Source organism: Dicentrarchus labrax, unplaced genomic scaffold (genome assembly GCF_905237075.1).
Source record: "Dicentrarchus labrax unplaced genomic scaffold, dlabrax2021, whole genome shotgun sequence".
Taxonomy (NCBI): Eukaryota; Metazoa; Chordata; class Actinopteri; family Moronidae; genus Dicentrarchus; species Dicentrarchus labrax.
This window is the reverse complement of record NW_026136713.1, coordinates 370,340-393,285: the sequence shown is the minus strand read 5'-3', so window position 1 is coordinate 393,285 and position 22,946 is coordinate 370,340. Positions and strand designations below refer to the sequence as shown.

The following is a 22,946-nucleotide window of genomic DNA, read 5'->3' as shown; positions in this document are numbered from 1 at the left end:
CTATGAAATAAATGTGTATTCAGTCATTCAGCCAAATAAAAATATACTAATCATCATTGATATCAACATACAAACCTATAGGGGATCATTTTGGAGTAAGGATATCTTAAATACTTTGTTTAATTGTTTAATTGTTTTTCTCACTTCCTATCACTTTATAGGGAAGGGTTCAGTGAAGATCTGAAAATCAATTTAGCTCATTTATAGAAGTCTTATAACCTTAATAGCCTACCATATGAATCATAACTTATTTTAATAATACAACATAATGTGTGCTGGATACATGCTTGATTGGGAGGAGGGTAACACACCTATAAATAAAACAGACAGGCACAGCATATTTGAGTCAATGTGAAGCTGCATGGAGCTCAGCTAACTCTCTGGATAAACAAAGGTTAAATTCAAACTTGCAGCAGTCAGGGGTAGCCTATGGCGCAGACAGACAGGCAGATGCCTCCCAGCTTCCTGTTATCCTGCCCTCCTCAGCAGACAGACGCATCCTCCTACTCCGGCCGGCCAGAGGACACGGAGGAGCAGGCTGCAGCCATGGGACAGCAGCATCTCACCGGCAGGAACACTGGAGAGGACCGGGCTGTGCTGCCTGACTGAAGGTGAGTATCCCGGCTAGAATGTCTCTGGTTTGCGGTGCCTTTGGGGACCAGCAGTCTTATTGACTCATCAAGTATTTAACCTTCAGGATGCAGATAAGGTCTCACTGTGTGCTTAGAAACGGGACCGCTTTCCTTCGGGTGATCAGAGATGAAGATGACGATGTGCTTTGGGTGTTATTGGCTGGGTGGGGTTAGGTAGGATGGTGCGGTGAATCAGCCTTACTGTAGGTGATGATTGTTTAGTAAAGACCCATATACGCCGTCTTGTATCCTGCATGAAAAATGACACGCCAAACTCCATTGAAAACTCTCGCACTTGAACCTTTTCGGACGTCTCTGAAGGTGAACTTACAGAATAATACCCAACCAAAGATATTTTAGGAATGTATCCAGTCTACTGCTAAATTCGGCGCCATTTGATACTCTAATACTTACTTAAGTGAGTGTTGTAAACTTTAGAGATGTTTCGCATGTCATCTTAAAACCCTCCACCAAAACAAACCGCACCTCGCCTGGCCAGTTGCAAGCAGCGCGCTAGAAGGTAAGATAGGCTGTAGCTATTTAATTAGGAAATGGTAATTAATGGATTTTGTGTGAGCCGAATTTTAAAAGCAGAGCTAGGCTATATAACTGAATAAGACTATTTAGATGCTTTTAAAGAGCTTTGTAGCTGCGGGCAAGAACAGCCGAGGCAGGTTGAAAAATGTTCGAATTACGTTTGGTGTGAGTGAGTCGCTGGACCATTTATTGGAGGACAATCCCTATAGGCACTACTATAACTCCTTCTTAAAGAAGCAGAGTTGAGGCTGGCTGAGGAGTGTCCAGGTGTAGACAGTCAAGTAAGACCTCTGGATAACGAGGGTCTTAAGGGATGGCTCCTTTATTTCCTCTGTTCTGGAATGTAGAGTTCCCCAGCCTTCCCGCAGGAAGTTAGTCAAATATTTATCAGATGGCACTCATGTTATTGCTGATGTATTGCTTGCATTAAGGCTGAATTCTGCTTCATTTTGCTGTAACTATTTCTGTCAAAAGTGATCATCTGTCTAAATTTTATAATGCTTATGAAAGTGTTGTTTTACATTTTGTTTATGTAACCCTTTCACACCAAACCCCCCATCTAAAAAGACAGTACATTATATAATATTGCCCTTATTAACATAATATAGCCTACTGTAAGATATATATATATGAAGCATAATGTACGGAGAAGAAAAGAAAACATGCATGGGCATACACATTTTTCATTAAATGATATGTCATACACAATTAGGGCTTAAGATCCATCTGTAGGACTACATTCATCTGCTGAAAGTGGAAAGTTTCTCTGTGCTCATTGAAAATCTGATTTTAAGGGGCCGGGCCTACCAGCATGATTTGTGACATCACAAATAGTTAGGAAGTCAGTCCTGGTCCAGTATCAACTTGTACAGTGTGATGTAGAAACCTGAAGCCACCAGTGCACATCCACTGAGAATGGACTTTACAGTGAAGGAGGAGACATCTTATGTCCAGCAGCAAAACTTTAGATGAGGTAGAAGCAGTCCATCCTATAAGGATTTTAATGTGGAAATGAAACTGTTTGTATGTATGTCTGAATACATGTCTGGAGGGGATCTTCAAATGTCTTCAAGTCTGAGGAGGACAATGGTCCTAACCCTGTTCAGAGATTTTTTCCTGTTTGTGCAAGGGGATTTGTTTGGCCACTGAAACAGAAGACATACAGTATGATAGTAATCACAGATTTATTTTTGTTCATGCAGTAATACATTTATCTGGACAACTAGAAAGAAAACACAAATATGGAAAATTTTGTTTTAAGTTTTATCAAGATGCAGGATTTTTTTTACTTGGGACATATTTTCATGAGTCTTGGACTGTAGAAATCCACACAGACACAAGGAGGACAAGGTCGGACATTTAGACCAGTCATACAGTGCTTATTAAGGCAAAGAATACAAATTACAGTACATACTGTAGTCTGAGGTGGTTCACTCTTTTAAAGTGTGAAGGAGTCAGGAAAATATTTAAAGGGATAGTTGGATTTCCTGGAAAGGTTTCTATTCTTCCATCCCCAAGAGTTAAAAAAAACCTATGGATGCCATTTTTTATGTCTTTCATAATAGTAAAAGCATAGTAAAAATGGAAATAAAGTAAAGATGTATGGGTGATGTTAAAACTAATCTAAAAATACCAATAAGTGTTTTAAATTAACCATAAACCAGGGACGGTTGGCATCAGTTCATGCTCCAGATTGACAGATATTGCTGAAACAGAATCAAATGTTGGTTCAATATCTTGGTGTAGGTAGGAAGAACCTATATCTCACCTATACAGCAATGCACATAGATTTAAAGAAGCCTATTATTTACAACAGAGTTATCAGATTATGATTGTTTCTGTGGTGTTTGCAGCCTTACGATCAGCTTTTAACAAGGAAGTCAGGTACTGTGAACCATGTCTGAGCTGACACTAGTACTCTCAGTGAGGAGCGCCATTGAACTCAAAGGAGTCCATGAACTCAGTGGAGACACAAAATACTCTCCACTTAGATCACTGTTTTCCAATGTCAGGACACCTCAGAGGCCATTACCACTGTTTTGACATGGACGCTTGCCAAAGAAACAAAAGAAAGGCTGCGCTTAATGAACTCATCCATTCATCAGGCATTCAAGAAGATTTAATGAAAACTGTGTCTGCTAGTTGGTATGAACTGACGGAATACAACGAGCCAGCAGGCTTCAGGAACTCATGAAAAGATACCTGCTGACCTTTCAGTAAATCATTTACATCGATTCTTATTACCAGTCGAGGCACACTGGGCAGGTATGTGAGCATTTGGGCCAAGAGTGGCTACCCATGGTTTTATCATAGACTGTATAAACAAAAATGAACGTCAACCAAAGGTTTCTGAAGAGTCATTGTGAAGCTCATTGTGGTCGGATCCCGACAATCTGAGGCAGGCTGAATGAAGCCTGGTTACTGAAACCAGCCACCTGTGATGGCACCCACCTGTCACTCAAAGCGGGCACGCCCTGAAATGTGCATAACTTTAAGCCTTAATGTAGTTTAAACAGGTGAGTTATGTTAAAATTCACCCCCTGTGCACTTGTAATGAATGGGGAAAATGAGCTATAGAGACTAAAACAGTTCTTTGTATCAGGCTGTAAACATGTTTATTTCTGCTGTAAAGTTTACAGAAGTAAACCAATGTACTCATTAATTACAGTTGCATGCATAATTAATAAAATATTACATATATATATTTTTATATATTGTCCCAGCCCAACCTGAGCCCAACCTGACCCTGATGTATGGCAGCTGTTCTGGGCCCGAACCTGGGGCCAACCATGTTGAGTCCAATCAAGTTCGGACAGAGAATCAAAGCTCTAATACCAGTACACATTTACATTTTTGAACTGACTGAGTTTTGTGAGGTTTTTTTTTTTTTTTTGACACAGGAAGAACTTGAAGCCTGCATGCATGACACCTGCAAAGCAATCAGTGCTACTGCTGAATTGCATGACTACACATTACTATCAATAGCCATGGTACCATTCATAGTTTATAGCCTGCGACCTTTCTCTAGCACACAAAGGTGACGGACATATTTAAAGCAACATTCTCTCATCAACTTCTCTACCTTAAAATAACTGCTTCAAATTCATTTTGATGCTAAACTGAGTTGTAATAGGGTGAATGGTGCCTCTGTCATTCCCAACTTTTCAGTTTGACCATTCACAGTCGTTCCAGGGTTTTACTGCATCACTACAGTCAGTTGTGTTCATATAAGAAATACAGCCACCCCACCCTCTCTCCTCGCTCTCATGACGCATGCAAACTATTCTAGATGTTCTGTGACGTAATGACTGCACCCAAACATACCCACCCCTTCACAGACACACACACACACACACACACACACACACACACACACACACATCCCTCCTTCACTGTCTGTCTCTTGTACTTAAGTCTTTAGTAGTTTATATGTTAAGCAACACAATGCAGTCACTGAACACGCACACACATACGCATCACTGAGGCAGTTCTGTCGAGGTCATGATGATGCTGAGTCATCTCTCTGCTTCTCTCAGCTCTTTGTCTCTTTAAGCTGTGAATGTGGAGAGAGAGACTGCATGAGTGGGCATACGTCCACTGCCTTCCTCTCAGCATCAGTCCTATCTGTGTCTCCCAGCGTCTGCACATTTATTCCTTCACAACTATGGACTTATGTTTTAGTTGATTGTTGTGCAAAGCAGAACACATATAATAAAAAGGTCACAGGTTTATTGAGAATAGCTGGTTTGGGTCTATAGAAGACTTTTAGCCATGTTGTATTAGGTACTGATGAGCCATTGAAATCTGGTCCATGAAGTCCAGTTTGAGTAACAGATCCATGAGTTTACCAGACACCAACACACTGCACAGAGATTTATTTTCAATTCAATTCAATTCAATTTTATTTGTATAGCGCCAATTCGTAACAGAAGTTATCTCAGGACACTTTTCAAATAGAGCAGGTCTAGACCGAACTCCTTATAACATTATTTACAGAGACCCAACAATTCCCACCATGAGCAAGCACTTGGCGACGGGGGCAAGAGAGGCAGGAACCTAGGACAGACCCCTCGGCTCTAGGTGGGTTGTCGTCTGCCTCGACCAGTTGGGGTGAGAGAGAGAGAGAGAGAGAGAGACACAGAGAGAACAGAGGTAACAACATAAGGAGAGACAGAGACAAAGTTGCACAGCAACAACAGTAGCAACAACTACACTAGTATTAGTGACTGATGATGATGAACATAAAGAACATGATGACGGGACAATGAGCAGTGATTATAGTAATAATAGTATCTGTAGTAACAATAATAGTAATAATAATAATAATAATAATAACAATAATATCAGTGATATTAGCAATGGGAGTCAATGGGAGTCAAGCAGGACCATGGCAGGAAGCTCCACCAGGATCCATGAGAACCTGCGAGACAAGAAAGCACAAGAACTCCGGGGAAGAAGTAAAGTTAGTAACATGTATTAATGGGACATGAATGAGTGCAGAAAGAGAGAGAGAGGAAGAGGGGAGCTCAGTGCATCATGGAAAATCCCCCGATAGTCTAGGCCTATAGCAGCATAACTAAGGGATGGTTCAGGACTCACCTGATCCAGCCCTAACTATAAGCTTTATCAAAGAGGAATGTCTTAAGCCTACTCTTGAATGTGGTGAGGGTGTCTGCCTCCCGAACCACAACTGGAAGCTGGTTCCACAGGAGAGGAGCTTGGTAACTGAAGGCTCTGGCTCCTGTTCTACTTTTAGAGACTATAGGAACCACAAGTAGCCCAGCATTCAGAGAACATAGTGTTCTAGTGGGGTAATAGGGTACTATGAGCTGAGTATTTTGTCTTAAAGGTCCAGTGTGTAACATTTGGGTAGTAGCATTAGTGTATACTTATCTGAATATAGGAAATGTGTTTTCGTTACCTTACAATGAGATGTTTTCCCCTATAGACGCCACTGGTTTCTTTCCATGTAGTCTGCCATGTTGAACCACCATGTTTCTACAGTAGCCCAGAACAGACACACCAATAACTGGCTCTACATAGGGACTTTCACATTTTTCTCTTACACGTTTCACAATCTGTTCTCATTCCCCGGGCATCAAATGAGCGATGTTCAGTGGGTTGCAATCTACAACTTCACAGCTAGATACTACCTGCCTGACCTTGTGGCAGTGCCGGTAGTACTAGAGCATCAGCTGCCACAGTTCAGGAAGACAGCCTTTCAGTCAGCTTTGTCTGTGAAAGTAGTGAAGAAGAGAAATTTACAATCCTCTCTAGGACCCCTGTTGGTCCCACCGCCCTAGTGACTGCTATGGACCAAAATACTCTAGTCTACACAGATGTGTTTCTGAGGATTGTCTCAGTTTGAATGACTGCAGCTGACACAGACCATGTAGCAACCTGAAATGTATTTTAACTCCATGTACCTTCTTCTAACTTCAGTGTGTAACTACATTGATTGTGTACTGGGCTGTGAACACAGTCCTAACTACCCTACTGTGGCTGAGCAGCGGCAGCGTGACACTGGCAGAGGACTGCAGCTGTTGTTCCTGGGATGTGTTGCTTTTGCTTTCTGGCCTGTGCAGACAAGGTGTTAGTGTTGTTCCTCCTTCAGTTACGGTACAAATGAGAACAGTGTGTTCCATGACTCACTCAGTTGTTGGTAATGCTACTGACAAATGCACATTTACTCCATCATGGAATGGAATTTTGCTCAAAGCTGAAAGTAAAACTAAATACCAGAAGTCCAAAATTGGCACTCTCATAATGATTAAGTAGGAGTTAGAGTAAGAGAGGAACTAAGCTGTCCAACCTAAAATTATTAATTTGTGTGTTTCTCCTAAGCTGAGAGCAGCTCAGTCTTAAGGCTGTTTCTGTGGGTTTGTGTGTGACCCCTTACTCTCTTAAACAAAACAGGAAATGGCTTTACTGTGGTCGACAATGACAGCAAGGCTACATGAGTGTGTAACGTATCTCTACTGAATATTTAACACAGTCTAATATTACATGTAGTGGACGTTGTGTTGATTAGACTCCTCTGAGATTAAATCATGTGACAGCAGCAACAGGCCGAGGCACGTTTACACAGACATCCCGTGAAAAAGAGGGTGACAGTGAAGCTTTTTCAGCGAGGTTAAAACTATATAGTTAGGAGTAGGTGAAGGTTTCAGTCATGGTTGGATAAGAAGATTTAAACCGTCTGTAGAAAACATGTTGTCATGAGTTGGATAAATATATCTCTATCCTTGGGAACTTTCCACTGCACGTATTAATGTCAAACTACCACAGTTTATCTTCCAATTATAGTCCTTTCTTCTCCATATATATTCATGGTGCGCTGTAAAAAAGTTATGTATTAAATATTCTGGTGGCTGGGGCACCAAAACATACTGAAACAGAAAATAACTTGTAAAATACAGTACAATAATAAGTCACCATCTGTGAAATAACAGTAATTATTGTTGATTTCATTGATAAAATCTTTAATTTGACAGTTTACCAATGCCTATACACTGATAAAAAAACATTTATTCAACAGTTTTGTGGTGGAAACTTAATAATTATACAAGATATCTGTCAATTAACAAAAAAATCCATGTAAACTTGTTTTTACCATTGTCACTAGTTTTACCTAATTTTAGAAATGTATTAACAGTAGCTATTACACATTTTAATCAATGTAATTTGCAAAATGTACATATTTTAACTTTTTATGTGATGAAAAGGAACATTTATTTAAATAAGCAGTAATTTTTTAATTATTTACAGTATTTTACATTAGACATGTAAATTCACAGGCTATTATTGTAATTTTATTAACATTTCCATGTATTTAAAAAATACAGAAAAAAAAATCTAAAATGTGAAAACCCTGTAAATTTACAGATTTAAAAAATCATGTATCACTATTCAGGCATTTTAATAGCATTTAAACCTTACATGAGAAGGGGAGTATGAGGGGCGGGGGACATAAAACTACGACTGAAGATGTGGTTAGGGAAAGGAAATAGGATTTACTCAACAGCTCTTTGCTAATATCGGTGGCCTCGTCCGCTGGAGGTAATGCTGATCACATTTTGGATTTTTATTTTATAATAATGTACCAGTAATACTTTATGATAAGGGTAAAAATAGTATACTTATGATATATACTCTGTAGAAACATGATGGCTCAATATGGCAGACTCCAGAGGTGACCTGCTCCCTCTGTAGATAAAAACAGCTCATTCTAAGGTAACCAAAACACAATTCTAATATGATTCGATTGTTCACTAATGAACCATAGTTATGCATATCATATTCCATTTCTGTCAATAGATCCTCCTAAATGTTACACACTGGACCTTTAACTGATGATCTATTAAGTGTGAACTAATCACAAAAAGTCACAGTGACTTGATCATTTGCTAGTGTGGAGCAACAAGAATTCATGACACATAAATCATCATGGGTCATGCATTAGTTAAGTACTATTACTCAGTATATGATTTGTACCCATATTATAAAGTTCCAATGTAACATCCATATGTACAAAAGCTTTGTAAGATTGTATTGTACAAATGTGTCAGTGTATCAGCTTAAGCCGTGTACCGTGTAACACAACTTAAACGTGATGTACAGACCTTGTGCTGGACATTCAGTGAATGAGTGGAGCTTTTATTCATCATCATACCACTGACTGCACTGCTGACTTACACTGTGAATTATCACCAAACATTTATTTGAACTCAACAAGATGATGAAGTAAAAATAAGCTGTTTAGAAGATGTTTAGCAGTAAGTGCTAATGATAGGTACTATCAATGCTTAACCACCCTAAAAACGTTTTAGAGGGAACAAGTGCTGATAAGTGTGTGTGTGTGTGTGTGTGTGTGTGTGTGTGTGTGTGTGTGTGCGTGCGTGTGTGCGTGCGTGCGTGTGTGTGTGTGTGTGTACGTGCATGAGGGGCGTTAATGGACACTGATAAGCCAGCTGGAGGGCAACACTGATAAGTTGCTGTATGTTAACTCATAGTCTCCACTGTGTGTGTATTTACTGTTTGCACATTCACAATACATGTTATGTGACATATACACACAATGATAAACATATATGATATAACTATATGATTGATTATGTACAGTACCTACAAGTAAAGCAGAGGATGTATTGCAGGTGTAAACTAGTGTCATTTTTATGAGCTTCTGCATGTGTACGTGTGTTTTTTCATTGTCATCACCAATGACGACAAGGTTCCTTCTTTTTTATCTGTCTCTCTCTTCCTTCACACACACTGCCCCTGTGCCTCCCTCTTTCTCTGCAGATAGACAGAAAGGTGGGGCTAAGGGGAACCCATACTGTACAGGAGGGGCACACGCTGTCCACCGGTTTTAGTTGCTTATCCAACGCACCAAATCTCAACAGCATGTTTTCTGTGTTTTTGTTGGCACGCTTAAAACTGATCATGCTGACGTTCCCATGTTCGGATGTGTCCTCTGTTGACAGGCAGGAAAATGGTAAGAACAATCTGTCAGCTATCATGCATAAAGAATGACGTTACAAGGATAATGTTTTTTGCAAGGGTTGAGAATTTGTAGGAGAGGTTATAGCTTGGGCAAAGTTGCACGGATGGCACATTAAAGCAGTCTCTTTTGTTGAGCTGTAGTCGCTTTCAGTTTTGTTGTTTAACCCTGTGGGGTCTAACGGTGATTTTGACATATCTTCTTAAATTCATCTTTAAAGGGACTTGCATAATATGATATACCCATGTGTTTGATATCAAAATGCGCAGAAGGACCTCAGCTATGTGTATAATGAGGCACTATTTGTTGTAGAGCACTGTGTAATTTGACCCTAAAACTGAAATTCTTCAAATCTCTTGGAAAACACACTTCAATTCAATAAAAATAAAGTATGTGTAATAAATAAGTTGTAGTAGAGTCTACAGATTCAGATAGAAACATCGTGAAAATGCATTGTATAATGTGTCAGTCTATAAATAACTAATATGATATTTAAAGTAAAGTAGTAATTAAGTAAGTAATAATAATAAGTAAGAAAATATTCTTAGTTTAAATAGGTATCTAGCTGTATTAGTTTATGAGACACCGCCCCCCTGTAAACATGCTTTAATCAGTATGTGGTGGACCATCTGTTGTACATGGTAGGATTAACCACTAGGGCTCCTTAAGTCAACAATTGGTTGTGGGCATGTTATGTACTCTGTCATATGCAAGTGCTCATATTTAATAGTGACTATACATGTCAGCTTATAGTATTATGTCCAGATATCAGCCAGTACTCGTGCTGGAGCAGTACTTGAAGACAGGTTTGCTGTTTGTCAAATAAGTTAGTTGTAATTTATTTAACTCATTTATTTAGGAATATGCACCATTTAAAGGAGCAGTGTTTAGGATTTAGAGACATCGGGAAGTTTCAAATTGCAACTATCTGAACACTGCTTGCATCAGTATTTGACGACCTGGGAATGAGAACGGACTGTGAAGTGTGTGGAGAAACAACGGCGACCGTTAAACTCGAGAGAAAAAGTGAAGGGACCTATCTACAGCCAGTGTTTGATTTGTCCGTTCTGGGCTACTGTAGAAACATGGCAGATCTCATGGCGGACTCCATAGAAGGTGACCCGCTCCCTCTGTAGATACACAGCTCATTCTAAGGGAACAAAAACACAACAAATTTCTCCCCCGGGGATCAATAAAGTATTTCTGTTTCTGATTTTCAGGTGATTATACTAATGAAAACATATCTATGAATATTATTGTATATTCCATTCCTGCCATTAGATCATCCTAAATGTTATACACTGGACCTTTAATTATGGTCTTGAAATGATATTTTGACAGAGAACCATGAAGTTGGTCTTGTTTTAAAGCCTTTATCATTTCAGTTAATAATGTTCTTGAGTATAGTGTATATTCCGAAACAAATGTGCACTTAAAGTTAAAACTCAAACTGCCACCCAATGAATCTGGGAGTTTTGGGGTTTCCATAAAAATGACCCATATCTGCCCCTACCTTTGGCAGCAACATCAGCACATAAAGTAGGACTGTTTTTCAGGGTTTGGGCTAGGTCCCTTAGTTCCAGTGAAGGGTCTTCTTCTACACGATACAAAGACATTTTAGCCAATTAGGCGCTTCCAACTGTGCCAACAGTTTTGTGAAGGCCCTGTGCATAAAGAGAGGTCCATGTTGGCATGGTTAGATGAGTTTAGTGTGGAGGAACTCAGTTGGCCTGCACAAAGTCCTGACCATTAGTCCATGATCTTGTTTCGGCTGAATGGGTGCAAATTCCCCAAGACAAATTCAAAAATCTTTTGGAAAGTCTTCACAGAAGAGTGGCGGCTGTTTTAGCTGCAAAGGGGGGTCCAACTCCATGTTAGTGCGCATTGGTTTAGAATTGGGTATTCAACAAGCTCATATAGATGTGACAGGCAGGTGTCCACTGACTTTTGGCTATATAGTTTACCTTGATGGGGCTTTTTCATCTTTTGAACACAGACAGCTAGTTAGCAAAGCTTCGGGAAGTTCAATGTTTCAACTAACCTGTTGCATTTAAAGCAGCCTAATTTTTTATTTTACCCTACAATGCTTATATTTGTTGGCTTGTTGTGTGCTAAAATATTAAACATCTGCTAACATTTATTACCATTAATAATAATAATGCTACCAAATGTCACAATGCTAATATTTAACTTTGCCATAAACATTACAAAGCAAATGCTGTCTTTCACACTGACGTTAACAAATAACAGCCAAAAACATTATAATTTTAGTATGCAAATGTAGCTAATCTATAATATCGTAAACTAAAAGTAGCAGTCTTGCCTTGTAATTGTCTACAATGTCTCTTTTGTGGAGCAGTGTGTGTACTCAGTCAGAGGAGGTTCAATAAAAGTGAACAGTGCAACAAATCTAACAAGCTACAGTAGTTCAGTACAGTAGGGCTCTTCAGCTCTCTCAAAGGTGAGCTCTGTCAACACGACCTGCCATTGGTCAAGCGGTATAAATTCGCAGATCTGAGTTCACCAAAAGTTGAACTGTGGAACTTTTTCCATTGTAACCAACTGAAATTGCAAAATCTTGTCGTTTTAAATGCATTAAAGGTCCAGTGTGTAACATTTAGGAGGAACTTTGCAGAAATGACATATATTATGCATAAATGTGTTTTCATTAGTGTGGGATCATAGAGGAATCGATATGTGAGCCTTTCATATCTACAGACTCCTTCCATAGAGTCCCCCATTTTTCTAAGTTTATCCTTTGTGTTGCGAAGAGGAGGGGGAACGAAGGAGTGGCAATCTGCAATTACACATCTAGATGCCACTAAATTCTACATACTGGACCTTCGATAATGGTTTACTGGGACACTTAAATGGCCAGCATTAATGGTATTAATCACACCTGTGCTTTTCTTGGGAAAACAACTCCAAATGGCTGCCTTCAAAAAAGCTAAAAAAGGATTGCTACTTATTACATGGAAAATGTTCAAACGCAGTTAATTAATTCAGCTAATTAAGTTAATTCATATTGATTTATATGGGAGATTGTGTTAATCTGATTGGGATCTCTTCCTCCCTTTCTCTGCCCTTCACAGACTGACTCTTGATGTTGACCTGTCTGCAACAGAAGGCCTGAAGATGATTTGAACCAACCGGAAAGCCTGTATGTTTTTATTTTACCCACTCTATATTTCTGTCTCTCTTGATTGAGGTTTGGGGTGGGAGATGTTAAAGTGTTTAAGCAACTACAATAAGGCGATTTTAATCCTAAGAATTCTTTTAAAGTCTGTTGTCCTCACACTTTCTGAAACCTTCACAGCTCAACTGCAAAGACAACAGCATCATTTATTATTACTCCATCAATATAGCTTTTATCTGGTTCTTACACAACATTTCCCATTTTCTGTATTTTAGTAATTATAATGTATCTGTAATATGTGCTGCTGTATAATGTGAAAGGTTGTCATTCTCACCTTTTTTTAATAAGAGCCAAACAACATAGCAGTATTTAACAGGAATAGATGAAACAGTTACAAGACAGTTACACAAATATGTTTTTTGACTCTAATTTCCAAGTTTATACATCTATTGAACAGATCAGAGTCTCTTAAAGGACCAAGTAAAACAGTCTCACCTCATCATGAGGTATAACTTAAAATGCTGATGGTACACAAAAATCATTTAGTCTAATCTCTTTCTCCATGACTCAGGTTGAACCTACATTATGACTGAATTAGAGGCCTCAGGGGTGGTGGAACATACCCCGACCTACATGATTTTTGTGGTGGTCTTCCTCTTCTTCCTCACCGGACTGTTTGGCTTCCTCATCTGCCACCTGCTGAAGAAGAAGGGCTACCGCTGCCGCACCGGAGACATGGACGATGACGAGGAGGAGGTGGAAAAGCTTGGAGGAAATGCAGACGGTGGGTTGAGAAAAAAAGTAGAATAGATAAGGAGGTCACATATAAAGATCAGTTTACCAGTGTTGGGTACTATTCAGCCTATGAAAACAATTGTATAATGTTTTCTGGGCTCTGGAGGAGCTGTAATGTCAATGATCTCATGCTTAAGGAATAGGTCTGCATATCAAACTGGGTGTGTGGAGTTTGAAAGGTACAGACAATTACCTGGCAGGGAGGGTCCTACCAAAGATTGCATTTGTTTGTACTACGGTTAATGTAGGATCTAGCCATTTTTGGAAAGAGACCCATTTCTCAGCCTCTGCTGCATTGATTTTGATAATGTTTTTATCTGTCTCTTGTGATTACTCCAAAATGAATGGGAGTGCATTACTAATTTGCTAAATGAATTACCCATTTCAATGTCCATATTCACCGTATCTGCTCGGAAAGTGATCCTGAGAGGTAGACAGAGAAAGAGAGAGACTCTTTTCTATATTTCCCTACAATAGAGAGAAAAGACTGTTAGTGAAAAATGTTTTTTATTCTGATCATCTTAGTGTTAATAATCTGTTCTGCTGCATAATATTTATAGCCCATATAAATTTTTTCAAGCCTTTACATTAGCTCAGTGTGTGAGTAAAATGGATAATTAAAGGAGGAAATTAACATTACCTTCATAGATTTTTTTGGCCGCTGGGGGCAGTGAAACAAGCTGTAAACACAACGCTGACATATTATCTAATGCTGCAGTTAGAAACTGCATAATTTGTGTGTTGCTTGAACGTTTGGTAAAATATAAAAGTTATATAACAACAACACTTGAGAAGTTAGTGGTAATAATTGTGATAAGGCCGAAAGAGGATATTTCCATCTCCTTCTCTCTCCCTCCTGCACTACAACACTCCTACAGAAATACACAAACACTCACAAACCCATGTGGTCTTCTTTGAAGTCTGTATCACAAGTACTCTCACACACAAAGTTATTCAAACATGCACTCACTTTGATACATAAAACTGTCTGTCTGATATGCACACGTATGGACATACATACACTTATAAACACACACACAGACTCACAGCACGAGAAGTAGAAGCAATAGATGACCTCCACCGTCACAGCAAAACTATTTGAAAAAAACTGTGTCCATCTCAACAAATGATATACTCAAATTGGACACCTCTGCTGCTGGATTGAGACAGTTACCAAAGTTCTCTTCACCAGTTTGGGGACCTTTTGTAACATAACAGCCTGTGAATTTTCAATACTTACAGCATTGTATAAATGTGGTTAAAAAAATTGCAGCATGTCTTTCCAGACCATTAATTCATTAATTTATTTTATTCTAATACATAAAACACATAACACAGGCGATACATAAGCACACAAATACCCATGGAGGCCACACATCATGGCCAAACTACCCCCCACACACCATGAGATCAGCATCACAACCAAAAATATCCGAACAAACACCCAAAACAAATACCCCAACAAGCCCCAAGTACCCCAATAAAATAATAATAATAATTATGACATGAAATGTACATATCATCCCATGCCTAACTGAGAGACAGTTTGGATGTGGTCATTGTTTTAACTGTTTGTTGTTCTGCTGTGTTTCAGATGAGGATGAAGACAACCAGGACACGGTGGAGCAGATCCTAAAATGTATTATTGAAAATGAAGGTGACAAATATAAGAATTTCTTTACTGCCTTCTACACAATACATCACACATGATAGATGCATTTTTGAATAAGAGCTGTTGATGTGATGTTTAACAATATGAGATTTGATCATTTTGATGCCAGAAAATACAAAGTGACCATGGCCATGCGTTTTTGTTCTTATCAGATAAGATCAGTATGGATCAGCAAATCCCTCTAACAGTACTCTACTACTACTCTGATATGGTTTCTTCTTGTTGTCACCTCCAGCTAACATGGAAGCCTTCAATGAGCTGTTGGGAAACCACAATGTCTGTGTGCGCCATGACCCCAGGTGAAAGCATCTAACAGAGTCTGTATTAGTGTGCCTGTCTGTTGACTGCATGTATATTCACAACAAGGAAACATTTTTATTTTTAATCTTGAGATGAGCTCCAAGATTAAAGTTGTAGTACCTGTGTGACTGCTGCTGCCTACTAAAAGTGACTGCTGCATGGGTAGTTGTACGCCAGTGGCCCCCAATTACTGATGATGGTACCTTATATGGATGGAGATCTCAGCGTTATTCAAATTTTACATGGGACATTTGTTACGACTATAGACAGAAATAGAGAAAAAAAGGACAATGGTTCCAAACGGTGACAAAGGTGAACAATTTTAATTTTAAACTGTTAAGTTGTTAAAGTGATTTTGCCTCACTGTCGCAGGTGTTATGGGCACATCTCCGAAATCTCAACAATACATGGCATGGACCTACATGTCAAGCAATCGGGGGAAAAGACATTCCTCTTCAAGGCACTTCTTAAACATTGCCCGCCATTTGCGTTGATAAATCTGAACTCTTTCATGTTTGTTTCACAGATATAGGGGTTTACACTGTCACTGGGGTGAAACTGATTTCCTGATTTCCTCTACGTCCTTTTTACATTGTGGTCTGCTAAACATGTAGATGCTTAGACACATATGTCTAATCTGTGCAAGTGAAAAAGAAACACAAATGTGAACGTGTCAAACCCAAACGTTTGCTTACGTGCAGCCAGGAGAAGCATAATTCCAGCTTTAGACTGCTCACATCACATATTATACACATACTATTATTATTAGAATAACATTGATGAAAATAATAATGTAATTTTGATATCCAGGTTGCGTAAAGAGTCCATTGGTGGTATTCCTCCCCATCACCACACAGTCCACTCAGGCACCGACCACAACTCCTGCCACCTCTGTGCTCAGGTCCGGTCTAAAAAGGGCAGACGACAAAGTCGAACCCCCCGCTCCAAACAACGCCCTGGAGAGCAGACTGTCTTCTCTGTTGGCAGGTAACAACAAATGATTAAGCCACTTGTCCAGACTATATGCTCTGATATAGTGGTCAAAATATTTCATCCTACATGTATCATTATCCATTCAGGTTCCGGGTGATACATACCGACAAGAAGCTCCATGGAGGTCCTAATCCATTGGTCATTTCAGGGGACCAGCTGGACCAATCCCAGGACAGTGAGGAGCGGAAGGAGGGCGGGTACAATCTGAGAAGCATGTTTAAGGATGTCCGTCCACCTTCCGAGAACTCTAATGGGGTTGCTCCGAATGTGGGAAAACGCAGGAAGAGTCTAACCATATTCGGGCTGAGGCGGGGCAGCGACCCCGTTGGCATTAAGGTAGGGGAGGGGACAGGTAGGGAAACTGGAGGTATTAGATTTGCTATTCAGCCACAACCTGTCGTGCTAGAGGAACTGCAGACAGAGAGCACTGAAGTCGACCCTGAACGTGGTACTAAACCTGGTATCAAATCTGAAGGCAAGCCCTCAAAGAGTTCTGCTTCACCTCAACGTGAGGCCAAAACTTCAGGTTCTGTTAATTCTCTCTCTTCCCAAAGTAAGAATTATGCCTATGACTCAGGCTCTGCTCCTGAGAATGGCTTGAAACATGGGCCAAGTCCTGAACTTCGTACAAACCTTATGATCAAACCTTCCATTGGGAGTACAGCAGCTTCTGCCCCCAGCTCTCTTCCCATTCCAATTCCTGCTTTTTCTGGACAGACAACTGAGAAACGAGCAGATGTTGAAGATAAGGTGCTAAAAAATAACGAGGCATACGATCCCGGGCCGCTACAGACCTCTACACCCATCGCTCCCATGCATGGATCTATACCAGGTTTTACTCCTGTCATTCCTACTGGTCAACCTGAACCCTATTCTAGCACAGATTTTCCAGTTACCCAGACTCCTCCCGACCCAAGCTCCAGCCCAGATCTGGAACCAGGTTTTGGTGCTAACCTAGCTTTAATAAGCTTAGGTTCATCCCCTCCATCTTCGGTCTCAATAGAAACCCCATCTTCAGTTTCTTTGTTAAAAACTCCTACCTCACCCCTGGTGGTCACACCTAGTCCCAAACTAAGTTCAAGAAACATGCCATCAGAGGCTGCTAGAACTGATTTTTCTCCTGCCCTCACTCCAAGCCCCAAACTACCGTCAGGCCGAGCAATGTCTAGCCAATCCCCTGTTCTATCTTCATCCTTTGGAAAAAGTGCTAGTCCATTAAAAGCCCGAACTCCCTCACCCGCTCTTACTGCTATCCCCAAACTTGATTCCATGTCAGTTTCACCACAAACCCCCTTCTCTTCTCCAGCTGACCAAAACCTGTCCTTTGGAAGTTCACCTCGTCTGACTTTAAAGTCAGTAAGTGTGACCAAAGGGGATGTGGTTTCAAGCTCATTATCTCTAAAGGATCAAGACCTAGAAGGTGCCAGAGTCCCAAAAACCGAAGAAAAGACAGAAATTAAGAGGGTTGGGATTCTCAAAACAGCTAAACTCTCACCGGTTCAGGGAGAGTCTAAAGGTTCTGCCCTTTCCTCTCCCATTGATCAGCTTTCTAAAGACAGACTGAGTACTTTGCCTCTGTCCCCTTCCAGTCCGCTGTCCCCGTCCTCACCTATAGGGAGCAGAGTAAGTAGTGTGGCCATCGTAAAAGCCAGCCCTGACAGCAAGCGAGAGTTTTCTGTTGTCACTATGGTGGAAGAGGAAGAGTGCTCTACTTCAGTAAAAGACAGGAAAGGAGAGACTTCTGAACTTGGGGTTGAATCAGAAAAAGCGGGAATAAGTCCAGCAGTTGGTTGGGGTGGACAGGTTTCTGTCTCAGAAGTTGGACAACCTGAAAATCAAAGTGGAGCGACTTCTGGAACAGATGGTAGGACAACGGTGAGCCAAGACAAGGATGATATGATGGAGATGGAAGATATTAGGAACTGCAAAGTGACACAGGTTGAAGAAGCAGAGAGAGTGGATGAGGAGTTGGAAAAGAGAGTGAACATTTAGTCAAACAGGACTGAGAGGTGAAGTCTCATATCAGGATGGTGGATAGTTCAAACTGTTCTGACAATCCAAAGAAGTGAAAAGGAAAGAAAATGGAGTAGCAGCGGGACCGCAGAGGCTGGTTAATGACTAATGGAAAATCCTCAGATACTCTTCCACTGCTAGATTGAAAGGATAATACGATGTTGCATGATTTAGCCCTTTCACCAGAAATCACACATATAATTTACATAATGGCTAACCAATTTGAAAACCATGTTTTTGTGATTTAGATTTTTGCATGTTTTTTCCTACTTTTGCAGGCAGCCATTGGCTTCCATTTATTAGTACGTTAAGAGTCTGAGCCTGTTATGTTGGGATCATGAAATACTGTCCGACTCAGTAATCATGATAACAGTAATACAAAACCTAACAAGACAAAGAGTCTACAGCCATGCTAGTGGATCTATGAGGCTGTAGGCACAAGGGCCATTAGAGCTTAATGCTAGCATCAGTATGCTGCTAATGACAATGTTTTCCATGGTCACCATAGTTTATAATGCTTACATTTCCTAATTACCACTAAACCCAAAGTACAGCTGAATGTCATTAGTTAGCAATGCAGGGTGGAGTTTTCCTTTGACTAATTGTTTTGTGTGACAGGCTGACCACTTTCTTATTGATAAGTTAACATCTAAGTGCTTACTTGTTAACACGCTGTACGTTTGAGTCTTTAACCAGAGGTGTGTGATTAATTTATTGATTTGTCATGATTATTTATTGATATATAAAGGTGCTAACGACTGGCACCTCTAATTTCATCTATTGATCCTCCTGATTGTGAATCAAGATTAACAGCACAAGCACAGACAGTCACTCTATGAGCAGCTTGGCCAATGGAGATATATCAATTTGGTAACTATGTTTGACCCTATCTTATAACGTAGTTGCCTTTGGCAATTACAGCATGTTGCCAGGTGGATAAAACGGCCTTTTCATTTTAAATGTTCCCCCTTATTTTAATTCCTTCATTCCCTCCTTGTGCTTCATTTTATAGCACAGTGAAGAGCTTCACCATGAGAGTATAACCCATATGAATGTTACACTGCCCTCCACAGATCCATCCTCCACTGCCCACAGTCCCTGTTAGTGCTAGTGAAGCAATAAGGGATTGATCTCTCACTGGCTTCCCACCTTGTGAACACTAACAGTTATTTTGAACATGGGTCTAAAGTGGTGGTTCTGTTCTTTTTTAGCACTACCGAACACAGAGCCAGAAGAAGAAGATAAAGATATATACTTTATTGATCCCCTAGGGGAAATTCTTCTTTTCACTCTTTTTTATTCTTACATACACACTGGCTGAAATACACACTTCACACTTGTGGACATGCAACAGGGAGAGATATGGTGGAGTGATGGGCTCGCCACGTTAGCGGCGCCCATGAGCAGTTTCTTGGGGTTAGGTTGCCTTGCTCAAGGGCACCTCGGCAGTGCACAGGAGGTGAAGGCACCTCTCCAGCTACCAGTCCACACTCCATATTGTGGTTTGTGGGATTTGAACCGGCGACCCTCCGGTTCCCAAGCCAAGTCCCACCCGCCCCGCAGCCAGCAGTCATTTATGTGACCATATAGAGCAGTCCCAGAATATTATTGTTATACTAGTGTAATCAGGTACTTCCACTGATAGATATACTGCATTTCATTTTAGTTTTCTGGAATTGTTATATTAATACATTTTTTACAAGTCTTATTATTCACAACACTTATTCCTGCTTATCCTATTTTGTCACGTTTAACAATACTTTAGTGAAAAGCAATGACAAAGGACAACTAAGATGGCAAGTATAGCCATAGACTTTGTACTGATTGTGTTGTTGAGCAGTACATGTCGGGGGAGTTCCTTAGTATGTTAAATGAGACTATAGAGACATGAAACTTCCACAGAATAAATTCTGCAAACCTTAAAGCTGTGAAACTTAGAGGTAATGTATTTTAAATGTGTAATAGTATAATGGAGTATAATAAGTCTAACTTATAAAGCTTCCACATCAGATAAAAGACAGGCGATTGTACACTCGTGGGAGCCTCTGGTGGGAGAAATTATACTTTTTTTGTGAACACACATTATTGTTTCAAGCAGACTATTATTTGTCTTAATACGTGTCTGGAGGGGATCTTTAACCACCAATAAAAAATTGAAAATAAATGTCAAGTAAGTGAGAAAATATGTATGTCATTTATATAATCTGAAACACCATGGTGAGGTTTAACTCTAGAAGGGAATCTGTATTTCTATTTTCTGGCATTCAGCCCATTCAAGCCCCTGGCCCTGGAGACTGGTTCTGGTTAGAACAGAAGGAGTTTACCAGACACAGTTCAAAAGTTTCAGGTCAGAGGTCAGCGTCATTTCCTGGTCTTTATGGGAAACCAAAGAGGCCTAGTCTACTGCCCCAGATTTCCTCGCACTCTGTATCTTTCTTTTGCCCCCAGATTTTCATTTCAACCATCTTCTGCTTTGCTGTGTGACTTTTCTCAACTGGAAATATAGTAAATTATCTTCATCCAGACCTTTACAATATATTCAAAAGTTTGAATGCTCTGATAAGTGATCATGATACAATTTGTGGCACCCTCTGCTGGTCACTAAACACACGACACCTTCACATATATTTTTATCACCCACCTTCATAACTCTTCACATTCACCCCTAAGCTGCTGTGTCATCATCAACATATTTATTCTACTAACATCAAACTGTTGTGTTAAATAGAGTTTTAGATTGTTTTTATGCACTCAACCTCTAAAGCCATTTTAGAATAATAACAACTGACTAAATGCATCATATATGTACATTACATTGCAAATATGGAGTCATGTATATTTAAAGACATGAAATATCTTAATGGTGCAGCTATTAGTAGCCATATTATCCAACACTGATCTATGTGCAGCTCTGTCCCTCTTTATTTTCTTTCCTACAATAACCAGCAGTTTGTTGTAAACATGAAATCTGTATGAAGTCTCCAAATTGATTTTAGGAGAGCAACTAAACAGATAGTACATAAGGCTAGTAATAGGGCTATAAATGTCAGTGGTCATCTGGAGTCATTTTAGTCTTGAAAGCTTAGTTTCTTCCCTTCTTTCCAGTTTTAAGTACGTATAGAAGGCCAGAAGGCTCATGATAAAGTCATTTGAAAAAAATGTTGATTTGCATTGGAAAAATGTATTTAGAAAATTATCTTAAAACTTGTTTTTAAATAAAAAGAAAATGTTAAGATACAATGCTAAACTGAAATCATATTATTATAAGTCTTCTTTAACAAAGTATAATCAACAAAATAATATGCCTGCGGTTAATAGCAGATTAATTACACGCTGCCTGGTAATTCTTGTATAAAACATTAGCACAATCTCAGCAATAAATTGTGTCCTTTGTAGGGAAATGGGGCCCAGTATTCAGCTATTGTTACTCAATAAATAATCTTTGGAACGAGGCTAATTGAGTTACAAAACAACTTTTATCAGCTAAATGTAAAGGCTTTATGTTGAATCTTCAAAGAATGAATGTTGATAAAGTATTATGAGACAAATTATAGATTTGTAATATTATTAAGATCTCCTGTGGCATTCAAATTGCAGGGGCATTCGTAGAAAGTTTGGAAATAAAATGGAAGGTTAGAAACTGAATGTTATCGGCAGTATTTCAAAACTTCCTATGTGTGTGTATATGAAGTCTTAAGCAGGACAACAGCCAGAGTCACAACCAGCCCGAGGGTTTACACACCAGCAAAAGTGTGAATATTAATATTAAGGACATCCAGTACGGCTAAGAGGTCTAGCCTTTTGATTTTCCTTTCAGTTTCCAACTTGATTGTATCTTCATTTCTTCTTTAGGTTGACACACCAGCACTGGTATCTGTGTGGTCCACAATACATAATGTTTTGTTTTTGTTGTTTTGACAATGGGACCAATAATATATACATTTTGGTCAGCTTGCAACATGCACCCTGTTTCAGCCCTACCATGTAGAGAAAACAGTTTATTATTAATGCAGAATTTGCAGCGATACTACAAATATGGTGAGACATAAAACATTACACAGATTAACAGCTGTTCATATTGAAACACCACTGAAAACTGCAAAAGCTTAAAAGCCTCTAAACTCATTATTCTGCATAATCACTATCAATCCTCAGAGTTGATCAAATCATGTATAATGCATTTATCCTGTCTAGCAGGGCCTGGAATATATGTACAGCAGAATACACACTGATGATGTAAGAGACTTGTAAATATGCAGATGTATCATAATTTACTCCAGTGAAATAAAATACCAGAACTATGCTTTTCAAACCTGTGCAAGTGTGTGTTTCATCCTTGTTGAGCTTGATGAGATCACAACATAACAT

At 39.6% G+C, this 22,946-nt stretch overlaps 1 protein-coding gene across 2 annotated transcripts; it reads left to right on the top strand.

Annotated features, from left to right (window-relative positions):
• Window positions 1-161: 161 nt before the first annotated feature.
• Window positions 162-22,890, top strand: rell2 (RELT like 2). 2 transcript variants are annotated; one of them, XM_051419025.1, is made up of 7 exons: window positions 162-611; window positions 12,762-12,829; window positions 13,377-13,589; window positions 15,195-15,257; window positions 15,508-15,571; window positions 16,383-16,559; window positions 16,652-22,890. In XM_051419025.1, the coding sequence occupies exons 3-7, from the start codon at window positions 13,391-13,393 to the stop codon at window positions 18,555-18,557; spliced, it is 2,409 nt and encodes an 802-aa protein (XP_051274985.1). In that variant the 5' UTR covers window positions 162-611; window positions 12,762-12,829; window positions 13,377-13,390; the 3' UTR covers window positions 18,558-22,890. The 2 variants fall into 2 exon arrangements, with proteins under 2 accessions (XP_051274985.1, XP_051274984.1); XM_051419024.1 differs by lacking the exon at window positions 162-611 and adding an exon at window positions 9,495-9,663.
• The last annotated feature ends 56 nt before the right edge of the window (window positions 22,891-22,946 follow it).